At 41.3% G+C, this 24,833-nt stretch overlaps 1 protein-coding gene across 4 annotated transcripts in view; it reads left to right on the top strand.

The window, feature by feature from the left end:
• The window catches only part of LOC137043632 (protein unc-13 homolog C), a 548,445-nt gene that overhangs the window by 133,852 nt on the left and 389,760 nt on the right, over positions 1 to 24,833 (top strand). For all 4 annotated transcript variants that reach the window (XR_010898550.1, XM_067419931.1, XM_067419930.1 and 1 more), the window contains exons 14-15: positions 1 to 16; positions 20,088 to 20,177. The exon at positions 1 to 16 is cut by the window's left edge and continues 53 nt beyond it. Coding sequence is in view for 3 of the 4 variants with exons in the window: in XM_067419931.1 (XP_067276032.1) it covers positions 1 to 16; positions 20,088 to 20,177 (106 nt within the window). In the remaining variant the exon portion in view is untranslated. The remainder of the gene's footprint in view (positions 17 to 20,087; positions 20,178 to 24,833) is intronic.

The following is a 24,833-nucleotide window of genomic DNA, read 5'->3' as shown; positions in this document are numbered from 1 at the left end:
CCTCTCCAAGTATCGGGTGAGTTAAATCACAAGCTTCAAACCTTAGCACACATACGTCTCGCAGACGGTACGCTGCTCCAGATAGATTTTCTATTTCAGAGACTTCAGAAAGAAAAACACCCATCTATTATTCATCGCCATGGAGATAATTTGACCTCTCCATCTCTTATAGTGATCCCCTACCTTAATTTACAAAGACATTCAAACACTTTACAAGCTCTTCACAGAACAGAAGGTCCATTTATACAAAGAACAACAAAGCAACGATTTGAAAAAGTGCCGTAGAAAATCAAAGATTGTTCTCAACTCAACCTGACCTTCTTGCTTTTATACTAATCGTCTCTCTAAATACGTCATGAAGGAAATGTCTCTCAGTTTGACAGTTTGATTTTTCTGAAAGGATGCTTTCGCACTCTGATCACATATTTAAGTCTGTGACACTTAGTCCATCTAAATCTGTGTGTGCGCTAGAAGGCATTGACAGGAAACACACACACACACACACACACACACACACACACACACACACACACACACACACACACACACACACACACACACACACACACAAACACACACACAAACACACAGACTCTACTGGCAGGCATCCAGGGAATTCAGTGCCCGTTACCTGCTGCTATCCAAACGTCAACTGCCAGGCAACATGTCCTGACAATAATACACTCTGGATCTGTGGCGCTCTGACTGTAATGAAATTCTGAGAAAAAGTGATTTTGGCTTCTCATACAGTCCGTGTAGATTTGGTCGATGCAGGTTTTGTTCCTCCAGAGTGCTTTAACACCTCTGCTTAAATAGATGAATTTACACCATTTGCGGCAGTTTTGTCTACATCATAGTTGTGTTCAATAAACCTCAGGCAGTTATGTCTTTGCACTGGATTACACGTTTCTCCAAATGCCTTGAAATCACACTGAACTCCAGAAAACACTAGAAGCTTTCTGCTCAGTCTGGCACTGTTCATTGTGCTTTTAAAACAACAACTTTATTGTGGAAAAAAATAGATTGCACAAATTTCCATGTGCTTGATGTGTTGCAGCAGCTTTTTTTAACCCATCTGTCTGAAATCGAATTAGCTTGTTCACAAATATCGCACACTAGTAATCAAAAGTACGGGGTCGAAAGACCTCTCTTATGCTCACCAAAGCTGCATTTATTTGATCTGAATGTAATTTATTCCTGTGATGCACAGCTGAATTTTCAGCATCATTACTTCAGTTTTCAGTGTCACATAAATCCGTCAAAAACTGATTTGATGCTCAAGAAACATTTATTACTATCAACGTTGAAAGCTAATGCACTGCTTCATGTTTTTTTTTTTTTTTTTTTCAGAAATCATGTTCAACGTGTAAAGGAAATTTAGCTCAAAGGGAATTATTCATTAATTAATAAGGAATTTTGAAAGTTGCTCATTTTACGGCCAAAACAGTGACCTACCCCCCACAATCTCTAAAGTAAAGGGAGTGTTACACGCTACTGACTACGCCACTAAAGACATTATTGATTATTCTAACACATAAAACTGATATCTAACACAGAAACATGCACACACACATTCACATGAGATGCAGAAAGAAAGAAAGTGAGGAAATGACACGTTTTGAAGGTGCATTCAATCACACTAGTAGTGAAAAAGTGGCAGGTTCACATTTATTTCAATAGAGAATGGGTGATTTTCGGCGACATGAGTGACAGCAACAGTATGGGGTCGTGTCCAGCTATGTAACAAAGTTGAGATCTGTTCAAATTTATGCAAAAGATAAGCGACTTTTGAGAGCGACAACCATAGACTTTTTCTCTTAATAATCTTAGACAAGCTGGCTGCCCATGATTATTGTTTGCTAGTTCAGTATGGTTGTATTTTTCCCCTCTCTTTTTACCATTCTGACTGTTGTTTAATGCATACATTTTATTAAAAAACCGATGTGTAGTCCATCTCGATGGTGATGGGTGTTATTTATAACAACAACAACAACAACAACAACAACAACAACAACAACAACAACAACAACAACAATAATAATAATAATAATAATAATAATAATAATAATAATAATAATAATAATAATCCCAAAAAATAACTCTGGTGATGTCTAAGCCCATCTTTCACATCTAAGCATGATGTGAACAGGTTCTGGTGGTGTGATGGATATTGTCTTGGCCTCTTACCAGTTATTGTTGCTGGCCATGTCCATCAATTTATGAATTTATTATGAAATTAAAATAGTCATGTTTTACTCACCCTGTTTTTGTTCCAATGCCTTGTCATTCTAAATTTCTCTGACCTCGAAAGCAGATGTATTTTTTTTTTTTTAATAGTCCTGCACTCGCTTCTCAATTGCAGTGAGTAGTGACCAGGCTAAAAGGCTAATGCTGCGTTCACACCGCACGTGAATGAAGTTCAGATTTTTCAACTTGAGCGATTTGCGTGTTTCGCTAAAGAAAAAAAAAGCCGGTAACACTTTATAATAACGTTCAGTTGTAAGTCATTTATAAGTGGTTAGTTAATGATGAACTAATCATTTACAAAACATTCATAAATGATTATCAAGTGATATGCTAACATTTTATGAATGTTTTGTAAATTCCGTTACAAGTCATTTACAAGTGATTAGTAAATAATTAACTAATGATTTATGAAACATGACTATGCATTCATTAATGATTAATAAGTGATTTGTTAATTATTTTACTTATATTTAGTAGATTCAGTTATAAGTTATTTACAATTGGTTAGTTAATGATGAACTAATGATTTACAATACATGACAATGCATTTCATAAATGTTACTTTTTGTATGTTTTGTAGATTCAGTTATAAATTATTTACAAGTTATTAGATAAACTAATCATTTACAAATCATGATTATACATTCATAAATGAATAATATGCTAACAATTTACAAATCTGTCATAAGTTAGGCCTATCTTTAAAAAATAGCATTTCATAAAATAAACAGATCCTTAGTAAATGGATAAGTTACTAGTTAATATATTATTAATAACTCAAATGTCAGCATACCATTATCTCAATAAATTGTTAATCATTAACAAATGATGATCAAACCATTAGTAAATGATAAGTAGCCTATATAGTGTATTGATGCATATCCCAATGCATCAGATCAAGACGCATTTAATTCTTTGCATTTGTAAAAGTAGACATGATTTTATAAATATAAATAGGCTTTTATTGCAAAAACTGACCAAAAACAGTATACAAGTATTAGCTCATGTTGCATTCAAAGTTTTCTGAAGTCATACGATATCTTTATGTGAAGAACAGAGTTGATCTTAATGTTTTAATAATTGAAATGATGATCCCTTTATGAATGCATATTTCTCATATTTCTCATTCAAATAATACTCCAGACTCTTTAGCATGACGCAATCGGTCACATGACACATGAGAGCCAATGGCATTTTACAATCAAAGCTGACGTAATGACGCAATTGGTCACGAGACACACGACAGCCAATGCTGTCAAAGCTGACGTGACGTTTCTTCTAGGCGGCAACTTTTGAAATGTGTTAATCATTAATCATCGGCCGGCTCGACGCTGCTGATCGCTTCTGGGGATTTACTTCACACAAACCAATCGTTTGGCCTCAGGACACTTGGAATATTTGTACTTATTGAATAAATTGTTCCTGCAGTCGTATCTGCCTGTTTTTTTTTTATATATATACACAAACTGGTAGGTTTAAGGAAGGGATTGGTTATGTGACAAATAGGAGTTAAATGCTTACAGTAATTGGATGAATTACCTATTTACACATTTCTATTGCAACAGGTGAGGAATAGCATAATTTAATTTTCACATTTAACGTTACATTTGTTGTAGCAATCAATGGACGCATTTGTAACGGGTGAAAAATATCTACAAATGATGTGTAAAACATTTACAAGTGATGAATAGTCTACACTTTAGATTAGGGGACGCTAAAAGCGTTGTAAATGCCTTGTATACTTGTACAGATCATTTGTAACAGGTAAGAAATATCTACAAAAGATGTGTAAAACATTTACAATTGATGAACAGTCTACACTTTAGAATAGGGGACACGGAAATCGTTGTTAATGCCTTGTATACGTGTACAGATCATTTGTAACGAGTGATAAAGATTTGTAAATGATTTAGTCATGCATTTACAACATCATCTCTAACAGGTGATGAACACTTTGTAGTGTTTACTTTAATGTAAATGCTGACTGATGGTATAGACAGCTGTCTTGTCTGACACGTGCACCTGATGCTTCACTGGAGGGTGAAACCAGTTCACATTATCACTAGACCCCACACCAGTCTGCACCATTGAGTGAAATTCAATCCTGACTTTAAGTCATTCTAAAATGTTTATTAATTTGACAACTAGTAAGTTATCATTCTTTAAAAAAAATAGCTTTGGCATTTTGTGGGTTTTAACAGACCAGCTTAAAAATGTAATGATGCATCAATAAATTATATATTCATTATTTACTAATGGTTTGATCATCAATGGTACACTGACATTTCAGTGATTAATAATATATTAACTAGTAACTAAACCATTTACTAAGGATCTGTTTGATTATTTTATGATAAGCTATTTTTTAAAGATAACAACACAGATTTGCAAAATGTTAGCATATTATACTTAATCATTTATGAATGTATAATCATGATTTGTAAATGATTAGTTTATCATTATCTAATAACTTGTAAATAATTTATAACTGAATCTACAAAATATACAAAAAAGTAACAATTTAGTAACATTTAGTAAATGCATAGTCATGTTTAAAAAAATCAATAGTTCATCATTAACTAATCAACTATTATTACTTATAACTGAATCTACTAAATATAAGTAAAATAATTAACAAATCACTCATTAATCATTTATGAATGCATAGTCATGTTTCATAAATCATTAGTTAATTAATAAGTAAATACTAATCACTTGTAAATGACTTGTAACGAAATTTACAAGACATTCATAAAATGTTAGCATATCACTTAATAATCATTTATGACTTTTGTAAATGGTTAGTTCATCATTAACTAACCACTTATAAATTACTTACAACTGAACGTTATTATAAAGTGTTACCAAAAAGCCTATATGGAAAGTGTTCAGGAGGCATACTATATAAGGTTTTGCAAGAAATCGTATTATTCAGTCAAAAGCAGTTAGAGTGAACTCCGTTACACGGTCTCCGTTAAATGTGCATATAGCGCGAGAATTGAAGATCGGATTTATATTGATTTTGCTTATAGGTGTAAGGTAAGACTAAATGCATTTTTTTTTTTTTTGATTTTATAGCCTGTTTTGTTTGCAGCACCGTTGTGAACATAATCTTGCCTCAACATGTCATGTTGTGTGTTATAGGTGACATAGAGTCATAAGTGTGTTATTCAAGCATTTAATAAAATTAGAAGAGTGAAATGTTTGAATTTGCATGGTGGTAACTATTGTATTATTATTTAAAAAAAAACGTCAGAACTAGACCGACGAATGGGGAACACTTCTGGGAGCCCCTATCAGCTTCGAAATTTAGAAAACGGGCCAATGAACATTGGCGTGCATGCTTTGCATATCGCACCCTGCCCCGCTGCGCGGGTATAAAGCGGAAGCGATCACCACGCACCATTGTCATTTACGTCCGGGGGAAATCGCTCTTGTGTTGGCCAGATGGCACAAGACAGCGCAACCGCGATCTCACTGCTGCTGAGAGAGCTGCTTTCACAGCAACCTGAGCAAGTTGCACTTACACACACACACACACACCACACACAGTTGGTTCGGTGGGCGTGTTCCTTTTTCTGGTGAGAACAGAAAACAGGCTGCACACAAATCCTGTCATTTCTGCCGCGGTCGATCCCTGGGTGCTTCAACACCTAAAAGAGCAGATTTTCCTCACAAAAAGAGCTACACAGGTGACGTGCCGTCCTTTTCAGGATGTCTTTCCACCCGTGTGTTTCTGGATGCGGTCATTCCCTGTCGCCCGCTGATGGTCACAAGTGCTGTATCACGTGTCTGGGCTTACAGCACGCTGAGGCAGCATTTTGTGGATATTTCGTGTTATCACTGCGGAAACATGACTATCGCGGCGCTGAGGTCGAGACTCGCCTTCCTCCGGGAAGGTGGAGTCCCCCTACCCATAGCTCAATCTACGTCTATTCCTGCCCAGCAGAATAGACCTACTTTGATGGATGGACGGGGTGACCTGAGGATTACGGTTAGGACAAATTATTGTCGAGTGAGCCTCCGCGGGACCCTAATCCCTCACGAGCGCCGCAGCCGGTGGTGCTTCCGGGGGACCCCGTCAGCCGACAATGTCTTTTGGGGCACCCGCGGATGAACAGATGTCGATCGCTGCATCGGAGGGGGAGTTTCAGTCCTGGGGATGAAGATTCGACTGTACTGCCTCCCTCTGGGAGAGTGGCAACGGTCGAGTCGGACCCGGAGTTGATGGCTATGCTTTCCCGGGGCGCCGAAAAGGTCGGGCTTGAGTGGAACCCTCCACCACGTCCCGAACCTTCTAGGTTGGACGATTGGTTTCTCGGGGCGGGCCGCGCTGGTTCTCAGCGTCCCGCCCCGGTGCCTTTCTTCCTGGAGGTGAATGAGGAGCTGACTAGGTCATGGAAAGCACCATTTAGCGCCCGCAGGCGACCTAGTGGCTCCTCCCCCCTCACTACCCTTGACGGCGGGCAGGCCGACCTGGCCGACATGAGGGAGACCGATAAGTCCCGGTTCCTGTACTCCCCTATTTCGTCGGCTGGGTTGTTCGGCGACGCGGTCGAGAGCTTTGCCCAGCAATTCTCAGCCGCCCAGAAGCAGACGGAGGCCATCCGGCACATCCTGCCCCGGCGGTCCGCTGCTGCCTCCACCCCGCGGCTGGCGGGAGCACCTCCGCCTGCTCGTCCGCCCTCCGCAACCGCCGCCCCCACTCCCGCCGCCCAGTAGCAGGCTCCACCTGGGCGGAGATGTGGAGCCGGCCGCGGGAAGGATGTCCAGCCCGCTCAGGCTGCTGCCAAGCCAGGTGGCAAGCGTCGTCGTAAGAGACCCTGAGACGGGCCACCCAGAGATGGAGGATCCTGCTCGACAGGAAGTGGCAGCAGCACCACTTCCTCCCCCCGGAGGAGGGCCGGGGGGCTTTCCTGTGACTATAACATCTGTCCTCAAAACTTCACAGAAAGAGCAGTTTCCAAAATCTCTGGGTGCCTAGAGAGCGCACCAGGCGGTGTGCGATGCTTCCATGCCTTGCCGCCCTCAGGCGTCTCTTTAATCGCCAGCAGGGGGCGCGCAGGACGCCCCCACGCGGCCTCCCCTCTGTTCCGCGCCCCCTCAGCGGAAGTAGGTAGGTGTTGCCACGCGCACGCAGACCCCACCATGGGCCGCCCTCGGCTTTTTCAGCCCGTACTTCATTGTACCCAAGAAAAGCGGCGGGTTACGGCCGATCTTGGATCAGCGGTTCTTGAACCGGTCCCATCTCAGGCTACCGGTCAGAATGTTAACGCAGGAACACGTCCTCTGACGCATCCGTCCCGGAGATTGGCCTGCAGCGATCGACCTGAAGGACGCGTACTTTCATGTCTCGGTTCTTCCGCAACACAGACCGTTTCCACGCTTTGTGTTCGGCGAACGAGCATATTCGTACGAGGTCCCACCCTTCGGGCTTTTGGTGCTCGAGCACCTCAGCCAGTGGGGGCTTCAGGTCAACTGGGAGAAGAGCAAACCCTGCCCGAGGTTTCCTTTTCCCAGTATGGAGCTGGATTCAGTCGCCCTGACAGCGCATCTCACCGAGGAGTGCGTCCAGTCGGTTTTGAACTGCTTGAATTCGTTCAAATACAGGATGGCGGTCCCACTGAACAATATCAGAGGCTCCTAGGGCATATGGCACCCGGAGCGGCAGGCGCGCCACTCAGGGTGCTTCATATGAGACCGCTTCAACGCTGGCTACACGGCCGAGTCCCGAGGTGGGCGTGGCACAGCGGATCCCTCCGTGTCTTAGTTACACCGAGATGCCGCTAAACCTTCAGCCCATGGTGGGACCCTGTGTTTCTACGGGCGGGGGTGCCCCTAGAACAGGTATCCAGGCATCCGATTGTCTCCACAACTGGGGTGCCACGTACAACGGGCTTGCGGTTGCAGGTCTGCGGACGAGGCCTCAACTGCAATGGCACATCAACTGCCTAGAGTTGTCAGCAGTTCGTCTTACCCTGAGCCACGTCAGGACGCCGCTCCAGGGCAAGCACGTTCTGGTCCGTACGGACAGCACGGCGGTTGTAGCGTACATCAACAGACAGGGTGGTCTACGCTCCCGTTGCATGTCACAACTCGCCCGCCACCTCCTGTCATGGAGTCTGAAGTATCTGAGGTCACTTTGTGCCACTCACATTCCGGGCCGGCTCAAGCGTGTGGCCGACGAGCCCTCACGGCAGCCAGTGCTTCCGGGAGAGTAAAGAGAATCCATCCCCAGGTGGTCCAGCTGTTTTGGGATCGCTTCGGGACTGCACAGGTAGACCTGTTTGCCACCCGGACATGGCCCATTGCCAGTGGTTTTATTCCCTAACCGAGGGGACCCTCGGCACTGAGGCGCTGGCACACAGCTGGCCCCGGGGCCTACGCTAACATGCGTTTTCCCCAGTGAGCCTTCTTGCACAGACACAGTGCATGGTCAGGGAGGACGAGGAGCAGGTCCCGTTGACATGGTTCCGGGAACTAGTATTCCTTGCGACAGCACCTCCTTGGCCCATTCCTCTGAGGAAGGACCTCCTGACTAGACCTCTCATTAGAGCAATGTATGATTTTTCAACAATTTATTTGTATGATACAGCTGCAAATAAGTATTTGAACACCTGAGAAAATCGCTGTTAATATTTGGTACAGTAGTCTTTGTTTGCAATTAAAGAGGTCAAACGTTTCCTGTAGTTCTTCACCAGGTTGGCCCACTCCTCCACACAGATCTTCTCTAGATCAGTCAGGTTTATGGCCTGTCGCTGAGAAACAGAGTTTAAGCTCCCTCCAAAGATTATCTATTAGGTTTAGGTCTGGAGACTCGCTAGGCCACGCTAGAATCTTGATATGCTTCTTACAATGCCACTCCTTGGTTATCCTGGCTGTGTGCTTCGGGTCATTGTTATGTTTGAAGACCCAGCCTCTACCCATCTTCAATGCTCTAACTGAGGGAATAAGGTTGTTCCCCAAAATCTCGCAATACATGGCCCCGGTCAACCTCACCTTAATAGAGTGCAGTCCCATGTCAGAAAAACACCCCAAAGCATGATGCTACCACCCCCAATGATTCAAAGTAGGGATGGTGTTCTTGGGATGGTACTTATCATTCTTCGCTCTCCAAACACGTTTAGTGGAATTATGACCAAAAAGCTCTATTTTGGTCTCAGCTGATAGCATGACTTTCTCCCATGACTCCTCTGGATCATCCAAATGGTTATTGGCAAACTTAAGACAGGCCTGGACATGTGCTGGTTTAAGCAGGGGAACCTTCCGTGCCATGCATGATTTCAAACCCTGATGTCTTATTGCATTACCAACAGTAACCTTGGAAACAGTGGTCCCAGCTCTTTTCAGGTCATTGACCAGCTCCTCTACCGTGTAGTTCTGGGCTGTTTCTCACCTTTCTTAGGATCATTGAGACACCACAAGGTGAGATCTTGCATGGAGCCCCAGTCCAAGAGATTAACAGTCATGTTTAGCTTCTTCCATTGTCTAATGACTGCTCCATAAGTGGACCTTTTCTTACCAAGCAGCTTGGCAATTTCCCCATAGCCCTTTCCAGCCTTGTCGAGGTGTACAGTTTTGTCTCTAGTGTTTTTGGACAGCTCTTCGGTCTTGACCATGTTAGTAGTTGGATTCTTACTGATTTTAAGGGGTGGACATGTGTCTTTATGCAGCTAAAAACCTCAAACAGGTGCATCATTGATCCAGAACGCTGCAGCACGTCTTGTATTCAATGAGCCCAAAAGGGCTCCTGTCACACCTCTATTCATCTCTCTGCATTGGCTACCACTCGCTGCCCGGATCAAATTCAAAGTCCTGACTCTTGCTCATGGATCTTCCACAAGCGCAGCACCCGCATACTTCGACTCACTCCTACGCGTCTACACACCCACCAGAAGCTTGTGGTACCATCACAGAGAGGCATGTAATCCCTCTCTCGAACTTTTTCTTTCATTGTTCCGGGTTGGTGGAACGATCTTCCGTCCTCCATACACACAACAGAATCACTCACTTCGTTCAAAAGACAGGTAAAAACTCATCTCTTCCATGAGTACTTAATCTTACATAAAAAAAAAAAAAAAAAAAATATATATATATATATATATATATATATATATATATATATATATATATATATATATATATATATATATATATATATATATATTTCCCCCTCTATTTCTCCTTTCTTCTTTCCTTTTCTGGTCTTTGCTACTCTGAGCAGTGTACAAATCTTAGTATTTAGGGCACTTTTTGTGTTTCGTTGCCTCTTCTTGACGGATCGCTTCCTGTTCTCCTGAGTTGTAAGTCGCTTTGGATAAAAGCGTCTGCTAAATGCATAAATGTAAATGTAAATGTAAAATCTAATTTAGGATAATAAATGGGATGGAGGCTGACATTTTAAAGGCAGACTAACAGCTCTTTGAGGGTCAGAGTTCTAGCTTATAGACAGGTGTTCAAATACTTTTTTGCAGCTGTATCATACAAATAAATTGTTAAAAAAATCATATATTGTGATTTCTGGATATTTTTTTTAGATTATGTCTCTCACAGTGGACATGGACATCTCTCATACAATGACAATTTCAGACCCCTCCATGATTTCTAATAGGGAGAACTTGAAAAATAGCAGGGTGTTCAAATGCTTATTTTCCTCACTGTATATACCTACAAATCTGTTAACATTAGTTAATTCAATGTTCTCAAAAATGCACCAAAAATAGGAATCACACAAACGTACCGCAATTCAAACCCAAAAATACTGTGAGGAAAGACCTGGGAGGGAGTCAAAGCAAGTGTGAAAACAAACAAACAGACAAACAGCTCCGGCACTCCATTACTTGCTCTGAATAATTAGAAAACTGCGGTGAAACACCAGCCAAGAATTACAGCAGAGTCTGACGATCTGGCATTGATAAAGTGCCGTAAGGGCACCTCAGACTGCAGGACTCTTATAAAACCAAGTCATAATTATTATATAACCATCCCAGCCCAAAACTCAGTGACATTTTAAAACCTGTTTTATCTGCCATTAGCTCAGTCCAACAGAACACAATGCAAAGAGGTTCCCACAGCATTCTTTTTCTCCAAGCTTGCCTTGTATTCGAGACTGTCCCGCATATGCATGGCCTCTTCCTCTCACAGTGTAAATATACTGTGTTCCTTCATGCTAGAATGAGCAGGCTGATAGCCCAAGATCACAATTTCTCTGTCTGTTGCGGGTTTTGCTCATGCTGCTAAATTATGATATATTTCGTCATTGGTGCTTATGACGATGGAACCCGTTTCGGTTATTAATATTGCTGCATAGTGCATGCTGCATAATGCTGCTGGATGAATGAAGATAGTTCACAATAACATGTTTTTAACCATCCATCTTTGTCAAAACTCCTCAACTAGAGTAAAAGGCCACTTGAAATATTAACAGGTGAAACATCGACCATCTAGAGATGTTTATCATAATGTTTCAGAAGAAACACCAATTCAGTCAGATCTTGCTCACATGCAAACTGATCTTATGTTCAACCTAATATTTACATTTGCTATATGTATTTTTTATGCTCATTAGAGTAGTGTTTAGGGTTACATATTGTTTGGATTTTAGCTAGCCAATTCTAATTATCACAATTTTGATTCCAATTAGGTAAAATTCAAAAATGTAGAAGTCAAACATATTTATGGAAAACATTCTGTTGCAACTAAATACCATGACTAAAAACCAGTAGCCTAAAGAACACTTAAAGGGATAGTTCACCCAAAAATGAAATGACCCCCATGATTTACTCACCCTCAAGCCATCTGTTAGAAATCTTACGCTGCATTCACACCAAATGCGTATTGACCGTCAAAACCGCGTCTACCGCGTGTAGTTTGACGCGTGAACATTTTGAAACCATTCACGCATACGCAGCATATTGGACGTTCGTAGAAATCGTTCGATTTCTGAAGCGAAATAGACGCGCGTTAAAGGCGCTCCAAGTAAAATATGTCCTGAAACACCACTCTGCCGCTTTTCTTTTTCAAAAAAAAAAAAAATATATATATATATATAATATATATATTAAGCATTAATATATATTAAGCATTAACATGTGGTTCAGCTAACGCACTGCATGTATATTTAAATAAAATATAAAGTTATGAAACTTCACTTTGCCCTCAGTCAAATTGATTTGGTAGGCAACAATAGATTAATTGGACCAAAGATCGGCCATTAGATGTACACGACAAATTATTTGTCATGTTTAACCTCTACAGAGTCATCCGAGCCAGCGGCAAACGCCAGAAGGACTGGCCGAGGAAAGGCTGCTCTCGCTGGGGTTAACGAGCGCTGAGAGCCCGGTGATCGCTGGATCTCACAACTCCAAAAACTCAAGAGTATTCTTTTTAAATAGGCACTGTCTTTATAAGTAAACCACATATTTTAGCTTTAAACAACTACATTATCAACTGAAAAGCATTAAAACTACATTTAGTGACAAAATAACAGTATTTTTTAATTATATGCAGGGTTTCTCATTACGTCACTTTACCACGTGACAGCAGCAAGCAGGCTCCTCATTGGTTAACGCGGCGTGAATTGACGCCAAAGTTCACATTTTTCAACTCGGGCATAGAGCGTAGAATTCGCTTCAAACATGTGAATGCACAAAAAGCACCACCTGCGCGTAACGCGCCTATCGCACAAGACGCTCAATTCGCTTCAAATTTGCGTTATTCACATGAACTGGACGTGCAAATGAGGCGGAATTGCGTCCATCGCTCTGCGCGAAACGCGTCTATCTCCAGACGCATTTCCATTGACTTAACATGGAAATCATTCGCTCCAGACGCTCTATTCGCGTTCGGTGTGAACGTACATTTAGAAGCGAAGACCAGGAGACTTGGATGTATCTTCAGCAGGATTCTTTATTGAGAACACGTGCTGCAGCTGCAGTCCATCAAGTCTAATTAAGGCAGCATACAGTAGTTTATATAGATTTTAGGTGGGGGAGAAACACAGAAAATGGGTGATGACCTTATACAAATCATGCAAATGAAGTATCCAGGTAAAGGGACCCATCCCAGACTCTAGAGTATAACCATTCCTAATCGAATCAGCATAACAATTAAAAAAAAAAGGATAGATGCTTCAAGAGCCATTAAAGACAAAAGGTGAGATTCTCAGTAATTTGGATTATTTGATTTACAATAAAGAGAACAGGAACTTGCAGAAAACTTAATAATAATAAAGAATAATTAATAACAGAATATCACAATCTTTACCTTAAATGCTAGATACAGTGTACTTCCCCTAGTTAGTTTTAAACAGATTCTTAAATTTGTAATCCCACACATCCTTAGCCTGACAAGCCAGACCCACATCAAGATGTTTGGTCTAGAAACTCACCATAGACAGGGCGCAATCCGAGGGGTGGGATAAACGGTTGTCTTTCAAACTCCCTCTGCACGCGATAGGATAGCGCTACACCAACCAGAGCTACGAAGGTGAAACAGAGCTCGCTGATAAATTAAACATTCGCCGTATCCGGTCGGCTAAACTCCGAACACATCTTCCCTTTTTAAGAATGACTTCAGTGCTGTTCTTTGTTCTTTTCTCAGAGAAAAGTTTAACTCCAAGTCTTCCTGGATCGCGGTCAAAGCTGATTCGAAAGACCGCCGCCATTCGCCAGTTTCTGTGTTTACAAGAAGCACGCAAACGCAACTCGGCCGTCGTCATTATGGCCCCGCCTGCTGACTCTATACACGATGTGATTGGGCCGTCCAGATTCTGAGGAATACAGCTCAGACGTGTATTGAGAGTTCCTAGACGACACTTGCGCTCAAATTAAATTTGCTGCCGCTAGGGTGTGTCTAGATTTCTAGGCTAACACATCCTAGGTGTATATGTCATTCTTCTTTTAGAAGAATACAATAGTAGTTTGTGTGTGTGTGTATATATACACATACACACACACACACACACACACACACACACACACACACACACACACACACATACACACACACACACACACATATATTCTATGTATCTATGCATCTATGTGTCTATGTGTGTATATATATATATATATATATATATATATATATATATATATATATATATATATATATATATATATATATATATATATATATATATATATATATATATATATATATATATATATATTAGGGCCGGGACTCGATTAAAAAAAAATAATCTAATTAATTAGAGGCTTTGTAATTAATTAATCGAAATTAATCGCATTTTAATTGCATATAAATATTTGACCTGAGAACAATGAGAAGTAATTTTTCACATGTATATTTAGTATACCATTGAATAATGACTGAATACATAAGCTTAATCAACAAAATATTGTTTATTTATTTCAGTCCAGCAGACCAGCGCAATGTTTGCCATTAAGTGTAGCAAAAGCATATTTGTGATATTTGAGGCTCGATGTGCTGCGGTGATACGCAAATTCCTTGTTGTATAGCTTGCACACAACCATGCTCTTGACGACGCTTCCATTCTTTTTCCATTCATTCCATTTTTTAAAACAAAATTTCCCATCCACGGGGCCAAGCATAGCAGTCTCATATATTAATATATTAAATACTTTGCTATGACATTGAATGACAGTCCACAATTTGAAGCCCAGTCACATAGACGTTCAGTGAGATATTTTACTTTGTAAAGTTTTAAATGTGGATATGTTTCTTATACTACATTGATTCAATTCAGAAGGCCTTTATTAACCCCTTGGAGGAGTGTGGATTACTTTTATAATGGATGAATGCACTTTTTTGGGCTCCCATTTAACTGCCATTATAAAGCTTGGAAGAGCAAGGAGTTATTTTTTATAACTCAGGTTGTATTCATCTTAAAGAAGAATGTCGTCATATAACACAGCTAGCCTAACTTATATACATCTTAAACATTACAAGAGACAAGTAAACGGGTAAGACAGGTAAAGGCAGAGAACTGATAGATATAATCTGATGGAACGCTGTAATCTGATAGAAATTAGTGATTGTAAAGTAGTGGTAGGTGAGAGTGTAAAGAGACAGCATAGGATGGTGATGTGTAAGATCACTCTAATGGTGAGGAAGATGAAGAGAGTAAAGGCAGAACAGAAGACCAAGTGGTGGAAGTTCGAAAAGGAAGAGTGCTGTGTGGTTTTCAGGGAGGAGTTGAGACAAGCTTTAGGTGGTCAAGAAGGGCCCACCAGATGACTGGACTACTACAGCCAAAGTGATCAGGGAGACAGGTAGAAAGGTGCTAGGTGTGTCATCTGGAAGGTGGAAAGAAAACAAGGAGACTTGGTGGTGGAATGAGGAAGTCCAGGAGAGTATCCAGAGGAAGAGGTTAGCTAGGAAGAAGTGGGACAGTGAGAGAACGGAGGAAAGTAGACAGGAATATAGGGTGATGCAGCGTGAGGTTAAGATAGAGGTGGCAAAGGCCAAACAGAAAGCGTATGAGGACATGTATGCAAGGTTAGATAGTAAGGAAGGTGAGAGGGATGTGTATCGGTTGGCAAGGCAGAGGGATAGAGATGGAAAGGATGTGCAGCAAGTTAAGAGTGATTAAAGATAAAGATGGAAATGTTTTGACAGGTGACAGGAGGGTGAGGGAAAGATGGAAGGAATACTTTGAGGAAATGATGAATGAGGAAAATGACAGGGAGAGAAGAGTTGTATAGACAATTATTGTTGACCAGGAAGTAGAAAGTATTAGCAAGGGTGAAGTTAGGAGAGCTTTGAAGAGGATGAAGAGAGGAAAGGCAGTTGGTCCTGATGACATACCAGTGGAGGTATGGAAGTGTCTAGGAGAAATGGCAGTAGAGTTTTTAACTAGGTTGTTTAACGAGGTTTTAGAGAGTGAGAGGATGCCTGAGGAATGGAGGAGAAGTGTTTTGGTGCCGATTTTTAAGAACAAGGGAGAGTGCAGAGTTGTGGCAACTACTGAGGTATTAAGCTGATGAGCCATACAATGAAGTTGTGGGAAAGAGTAGTGGAAGCAAGGCTAAGGGGAGAAGTGAACATTTTTGAGCAGTAGAATGGTTTCATGCCAAGAAAGAGCACTACAGATGCATTATTTGCTTTGAGAATGTTAATGGAGGAGTACAGAGAGGGTCAGAAAGAGCTGCATTGTGTCTTTGTAGATTTAGAGAAAGCAAATGACAGAGTGCCAAGAGAGGAGCTGTGGTATTGTATGAGGAGGTCTGGAGTGGCAGAGAAGTATGTTAGAGGGGTACAGGATATGTATGAGAGCAGTAGGACAGTGGTAAGGATCGGCTGTGAGCCCCTCTTGTTTGTGGTGGTAATGGACAGGCTGACAGATGAGGTTAGACAGGAATCTCCATGGACTATGATGTTTGCGGATGACATTGTGATCTGTAGTGAGAGCAGGGAGCAGGTGAAGGAAAGTCCAGAGAGGTGGAGGTTTGCTCTGGAGAGAAGAGGAATGAAGGTTAGTCGCAGCAAGATAGAATACATGTGTGTGAATGAGAGAGAACCAAGTGGAACAGTGAGGTTACAGGGAGAAGAGGTAAAGAATTTGCAGTATTTTAAGTACTTAGGGTCAACAGTCCAGAGCAATGGGGAGTTGTGGAAAAGAGGTGAAGAAGCGTGTGCAGGCAGGTTGGAATGGGTGGAGAAAAGTGTCAGGTCTGTTGGGTGATAGAAGTGTACCAGCAAGAATGAAAGGAAAGTTGTACAGGACAGTATTGAGACCAGCGATGTTGTATGGTTTGGAGACAGTTGCACTGAGGAAAAGACAGGAGGAAGAGCTAGAGGTAGCAGAGCTGAAGATGTTGATGTTCTCTTTTGGAGAGACGAGGATGGATGGGATCAGGAATGAGTACATCAGAGGGACAGCACATGTGAGATGTTTTGGAGACAAAATTAGAGAGGCCAGGTTGAGATGGTTTAGACATGGTCAGAGGAGGGAGAGTGAATATATCGGTAAAAGGATGCTGAGGCTGTCAGGCAGGAGGTCAAAAGGAAGACCAAAGAGCAGGTTTATGGATATAGTGAAGGAGGACATAAAGGAAGTCGGTCTGAGAGAAGAGGATACAGAGGATAGGAATAGATGGAGGCAGATGATTCACTGTGGCGACCCCTGAATGGAACAGCCAAAAGAAAAAGAAGATTAGAGACAAGTAAACAGTTAGTAATAAAATGAGAACAAATAAACATATAAGCAATAGCATGAAAATAAATATTTTGTTCTTTTATTAACTCTTTCCTTACCATTTTTTTTTTTTTTTAAAGAAAAAGTTGCCCGCCACTGCCAACATTTTTAGTAATTTTCACAAAACTTTTATGGCCCCCAGAATGTTATGTTGTATGAATATCTGAGCATGCAATATATCAAAAGTAAGAACAGAAAGAAAAAAAAATGTGTTGTGTTGATTTTTTTTTTTAAATCAAAGAATCAATGTGTTGATTCTTTTTTTATCAACACATTCTTTTTTGATCAACACGTGGGTAAGATTTATTTAAAAAACATAATTTTGAGCAAAAAGCTGAGAAAGTCAGATTTTTGTCAAAGACTCTGGATCAGATTCAGTATGATAAGGAAAACACTGATGTGGTAGATTGAGTCCATCAACACCCCCAAAGCTTGCACAGTCCTAACCACTTCCTGGGTAAACATTTCACTCTGTAACATTAGGCTGTTTATTGTTGATGATCGCTTTATTTTTCATATGCCTCTGCTTACATATGAGATTGCTCTGGAGATACTCGTTCAGATGTGTAATAGCTCCTCTTACTGTATAAAAATGACAGCTTGGAAAGCTGTAAAAATTCATCAATGGCAGGGAAGAATTTTTTTTTCATAAAAGTTGAGATAACTCATCAGTGGCGAGGAATGCATTAACTTTAATAACAGATGGCGGCAGGTATATTAGGCTGAAGTCACTAAGACCGAATGTACAGATCAAATATACATTTTTTTTGTGTGTTTTCTTCCTCAACTGTTTATGTTGACTTAAGAAAAAAAGACTGTTTACGAGGACATTTTGATATAATTTTGTTTGTATTTGTCCATCAGTCACAAGAAGACGTAATAAAGAGCTTAATTCAGTATTCACACAACTAAGAGACACTTCAGATGTGTTTGGAGCTCAGAAAACAGTGAACGAGTACCAAGTTTAGTTCTATTTTGCATCTTCTTGCCATTGAATAGATTCAAATGAAACCCATTAATTAAATGGAATTAAATTAAAATTTAACACATTAAAATGCACAAACAGGGATCAATAAGTGGTATTGACCAAGCAGCAACATCCCCCAGTTTCTCTTGAAGCCAATACAGATGTGACTTAAACTGCAATTCATCATGACAACTGTGAGGGGGTGAATTTTTTTTGTATAACTCATTCGTTTACATTATATAAAGCCTTAAAGTTCTGCATAATTAAAGGCATGGCCACTTCGAGTGACAGGTGGATAGTAGGGGTTGCACCAACTAGTCGACTTTAATGCTCTGCCATGACCCTTTAAGCTTGACGTGGACTAGTAGTCGCTGGCCTATAGAGGGCGCAAAAATAAGCAATTTCCTGACATGCAGGCTCGGTTTTCAACAGTTAAAAATTAAACAAAAATGCATACTCTGAGAGCTCTCCACAAGACATGTTTGATTATACCACCTGGATGCTCAAAATTGGACACGCTTATTGTACACGTAAGTTAATCATCACGATACTAATGCATGCTGCATTGCAATGCCTACACATAGCCGATCGCACATCACGCGGAGATTGCGCGCCTCACACAAAACCACTCAGTAGCGCAGAAATGTATTGTCAACACTGTTCTGTGATTTATCAATAAAATAGCTTTAAAATAGCTTAAAACTGAAAAGTTCTAGCATATATTTCTTGATAACTAAAACGCACAGCTTCACTATTGGTAGAGAGACGCTGCAGGTAGAATTCATTCACACGCAATCGCATTCATGTAATCGTTATTGTGCTAATTTATCTGTATCTTATTCAGAACGAGCGGAAATCTGTGAGAAATATAATGACCATAAGACAAAAGAACTGATACAAATGCTTTTATGTAGGAATAACCTTATGGGCAGTGCTGTGTCATATGCCATAGCTGTCCTGTGCACAAGAAAATCTGTGTTCGCGTCTCAGCTCAAGCTCTGTTTCAGGCTTATTTATAATTAATTACGACATTGACATTGACTAGTCGGCATTGACTTTCATCACATAAATGTCGATAAAGAAAAAAAAAAAAACGAAAGTCGTTCAACCCCTAGTGGATAGCCATTCATCCGCTGCCTGCTCCACCCACGTCCTGCCTCTTTGGCCATTTTCTGTTATCTGTGACGCACGATGGCGGTTTGCTAGATGGCAACGGCCAGCACTTTTTTCTTTAGAACTGCTCTTCAGAATCCTATGGGTGATGACACTACGTCCATTTTTTTTTTTTTATTGACGTCTCTTATCGAATCCATGGTTTTTGGACATTTGGAAGCAGTGTTGTGCCGAATTTTGACTCCTTGGTTAATTATTACTCCCAACTAGTTAAAGCTGCTTCCTGATTGCCTAATACTAACCACACCCTCACACCTAATCCTTAACTACCTATCTGATGGGGATGCAAACGGTTCATCAAACTATGGAATAAACTGTCATCTATCATTATATAATAAATTAATACTTATTTTGTATCTTTGTGTTAGTAAAAACTACATGTTCTGCAGGTTATTCCAATATAGTCCATCTTACTGACAACATGATCTATATTCATCAAATATATAACCACAACTGCAATCTTAGTGTATTTATCTTCATCAAATATAATATAATCTGATTTGTATTTTGTTTTTGCAGGATAACTTCCCTGCTGGAAATCCAGAGAGACTTCAGGACTTAAAATCGACCGTTGACTTGCTAACAAGCATCACCTTTTTCAGGATGAAGGTACCACACACACACACACACAATTATGCAGGCCTTTTAACTGTAATTAAAGCAGTGTGACTTAGCACTATGACTCGCGCACACACAATAAAAACCCCTCATGCATTCCATTTCAAATACAAATATGAATGCAACTATCAGGGGTTTTGTGACTTTCACAGTCAGTCAAAACAGTATGGCAGTTGTTGTTCAGTGTGAAGGACTTTTCCTGAATTAAGTAGCCAAATATATTAAAGAAAAAATAAACCTTATATAAAAATACTCTTTCTTTCACTATTTTATAGTTACTCAGGCAGTAAGGCAAGGACAGGCAAATATATATCTCAAAGAAAGTTTACTGATGAATGTCTCTCAAAACAAGCTGGCATACACACAGGATATATAAAGGTGACCAGACAAGGACTGAGTGAACAAGAGGAATTTAAATACAAACACAGAGGACTGAATAAATGAAGGGCACAGATGATACAGATGAAGATTAACTAAACACAGCTGAACAGAACTAGACTAACGAGGGTAACCGTGGTGACAAACAAGTGGTGGGAAACTAAGACAAAAGAACATACAAACCAATAGAAATAGAACAATATGTATGATATGTAACACTACAACATTTTCCATGATTCCAACAGTTATATTTTGCTCCAAAACCAATAACAAAAATAAGAAATGCTATTTTTTTGCATTATTATTAATTTTATGACAATTAGGCACATTATCTCTCAAAATTCTTCCCCATTTCTATTTCTCATAACACCAGCATTAATTGAGTAATATATATATATTTGTTGTCTGAGGTCAACTAATGATGTTTGTCTGGTTTTTACATTCAAAAACATCATAACTAATAAGTAATAGGCTATTTTCTACACTGATTTTGAGGCTCTCTTCAAAACGCTAGGTTTTGATGGGTTTGCCACACTGGAGACTTGGAAGTAAACGCCCACGGCTAGGATTGGATAAGATTTGCATATTAAATAATCTCAGCTTCGCTGTCATATCTAGCTCCTGTCAGTTCAGTTCACATGAGGGAGTGGTTATTTGAAAGCAGCAACCGGACTGATTCAAGTATGTCTTTATCAAACAAACTCAATGATTTATTTCTCATCTACCTGCGATTGATTGGACTATTATTTTTGTATTACATGGCCCGCACGATCGGTCGATATAAGCACGAACTGCATGCACACACATACACGTGCATGAGCGCGCCCTTCAAATGTCACGTCAAGAGAGAGAACAGCAGAACAAAAGGAATATTACGAGATTCATTGGCCTGCCGACGGGCTTCCGTTTTGGAGAAAACGCACAGCTCTGGGATGTTGGGCTTTGCGAGCCCTGGCCCATACATTTCTGAGTCCAGCGTGCTAATGGTAACTTATGCTCTGTTAGACACGTACACATAAGCAAAACGATCTATAACAATGCACTACTATTACATATATAAAATAAAAAAAAACACGTTTTACTCACACAAATGTGTTGCAACATTCCTCTTGTTGGATCCAATATAGAAGAATAGCATTGTGACTGTGAGATTTGTTTACAAACAATCCCACGGTGAAATAAGTGAACACCATATCTCCCCCACGTAAGCTGGAACTTCATTTAAAAATAAAGTTCAACCATACATTCCTAATATTAGGATCCGAAGGAAGCTTAAGCAGCGACAGTGTTCTTCCACAACCAGGAATAGCGCAGTTTCTTGCTATAATCTTCAGCTTGTTTATTGCTGCTGCTTGCGTGATCCCATGAGTCGGTGGGCGGGGCTGCTGAACTTCATGTGCTTATTATTCTGTGAAGGCGGTGTTTCGTCGCACGCTGACGTCAGTAGAAGCAAACACTCGTTCCCTTACAGTCGATCACTACGACATACGTCGTGACCGACGTATTGGGATCACTTCTGGGAGCCCCTATCAGCTTCAAGATCTAGAAAACGGGCCAATGAACATTGGAGTGCGTGCTTTGCATATCGCACCCCGTCCCGCTGCACGGGTTTAAACGGAAGCGATCGCCACGCACTGTTGTCATTCACTTCGGAGCCGAACGGCTTTGATGAAGCATCTGACTGCCTTCTATCTAGCGAGAGAGAGAGAAAGCGTGTGCCGGGGGAAATTGCTCTTGTGTTGGCCAGACGGCAAGTGCGACCGCGATCTCACTGCTGCAGAGAGAGCTGCTGTTTTCACAGCAAACTTGAGAAACTGAGCAAATTGCACTACACTCATATACACACACCACACAACTGTTGGTTCGGTGGGCATGTTCCTTTTCTGGTGAGGGCAGAAACAGGCTGCACACAAAACCTGTTATTCTGCCGCGGTCGATCCCTGGGTGCTTCAGCACTAAAAGAGCAGATTTCCTCACAAAAAGAGCTACACGGGTGACGTGCCGTCCTTTTCAGGATGTCTTTCCACCCGTGCGTTTCTGGATGCGGTCGTTCCCTGTCTCCCGCCGACGGTCACATGCGCTGTATAATGTGCCTGGGCTTAGAGCACGCTGAGGTGGCGTTTGTGGATAGCTCGTGTTCTCACTGCGGGAACATTGACTATCTCGGCGCTTAGATCGAGACTCAACCTACCTTCGGGAGGGTGGAGTCCCCCTACCCATTGCTCGAATTAGGTCTATTCCTGCCCAGCAGAATAGGCCTACTTTGATGGATGGCCCGGGTGACCTGAGGATCACGGTTAGGGCAAACCTGTCGGGACACTAATCCCTCACAAGCGCCGCAACCGGTGGTGCTTCCGGAGGATCCCGTTGGTCCCTCTCATGAGCGGCTGATGGTGTCCTTTGGGGCACCCGCGGACAAGCAGATATCGATCGCTGCATCGGAGGGGGAGTTTCAGTCGTCTGGGGATGAAGATTCGGCTGTACTGCCTCCCTCTGGGAGAGTGGCAACAGTCGAGTCGGACCCGGAGTTGACCGCTATGCTCTCCCGGGCCGCCGAAAATGTCGGGCTTGAGTGGAACCCTCCACCCCGTCCCGAACCTTCTAGGTTGGATGATTGGTTTCTTGGGGCGGGCCGCGCTGGTTCTCAGCGTCCCGCCCCGGTGCCTTTCTTCCTGGAGGTGCATGAGGAGCTGACTAGGTCGTGGAAAGCACTGTTTAGCGCCCACGTGCTACCTAGTGGCTCCTCACTAACCTTGACGGCGGGCAGGCAAGGAGGTATGAGGGTCTCCCGCCGGTGGAGTGGGCCATCGCGATGCAACTTCCAACTGGCGCGGGGACCCGAAGCTCCCGTCCAGGGCCTGTAGATTCTCTTCCGGTCTGACTGCGAAGGCCTACAGGTCCTGTTGCTAGACCGCATCTGTCCTGCATGCCATGGCGTTGCTTCAGGTGCACTAAGCACAGGCACTAATGGACATGCACAAGGGTAGTCCTCGCCCAGAGCTCCTCCTCCCTACGGGCGACGAAAACCACCGCCCGTGCTACTGGCCAGGTGATGTTCACCTTGGTGGACTCCCCTATTTCATGGGGGTTGTTCGGCGATGCAGTCAAAACTGGGCTAAAATGTGACCAAGTTCTTGACTAGTTTTTTGTTTGTTATTAAGCGTGATTGTGAAATTCTGCTATATTTCACTCAATTTTTCACAGCCTTTCTGATACAGATCTTGTGTTGATTGTCTCGAGTGTTAATGAGCTGCAATCACAGCTTTGCTGATAAGAGTCCTGCATTGAGAGAGTTCTGATGCTTTTACTTTGGCGAGCACAGATAAAATGAATATATTCTCTGATTTTGTTCAGCTGTGTTCTGCTTCGTCAGTTGCGAATATAAAGCTGGCGGTAATGAAATATTTTTTTCACCAGCACTACAGGGTTTTTAATGATTTCTCATTTGCTTGCATTAATATATATATATATATATATATATATATATATATATATATATATATATATATATATATATATACAGAATAACACAGAACAAGTGGTTCTTGTTATTGTGCTCAAATAAATTTGACTCAAGAGCCTATATACATATATATTCTGGGAGCATCGTGGCAATAAAATGCCATTGACATATAGCTCAGCCCTGTGTGAGACAATACAGCCTTTTTTGTCTGTATATGTATTCAGAGCAAAAGTGCTTGTAAAGTCACACTACTCATAAGTTGCTTTAGGGGAAGACTGTTTTTCTTAGAAGACATACTTGAGAAGAGATCAGAGGCACAGTTGGCCCCTGTTGTTAATTCACTGAGCTTGATTCTCTGTTGCAAGCATAATATTGGATTGACTATTGTAATTGCAGGTCAATATGAGTTGTAAAAAAAGACATTATATCCGATACAAAGAATAAACAGTGATTGATTTTTCTTCCTTTCTCCTCCTAGGCTATTAAAGTTCATGTACACAGACGTACACACATTTGCTATTTAATTTAGTTCGTGCTGAGGAACTTAGACATTGACAGCCATTGGTCACAATCATACAGTATGCAGTACAAACACAAATTTGATATTTCCTTCAAATGTCTGTGCCTTTAAACCACATTTTATTATTAACCCATAAATTGTGCCCTTGTTGCATTATTAATTGCATCCTGACACTTTTCAGAATGCACTGACATGAATCAAGCTTACGTAGCTTGAAGTGTTTGTGTACTTGTGGGGAATATGTTTCAGGACTTTGATGTAGACAGATAATGTTTTATTCAAAACT

This window comes from Pseudorasbora parva, chromosome 16 (assembly GCF_024679245.1).
Source record: "Pseudorasbora parva isolate DD20220531a chromosome 16, ASM2467924v1, whole genome shotgun sequence".
NCBI lineage: Eukaryota > Metazoa > Chordata > Actinopteri > Cypriniformes > Gobionidae > Pseudorasbora > Pseudorasbora parva.
The sequence above is the reverse complement of the archived record's forward strand: the minus strand, read 5'-3'. Positions and strand labels throughout refer to the sequence as shown.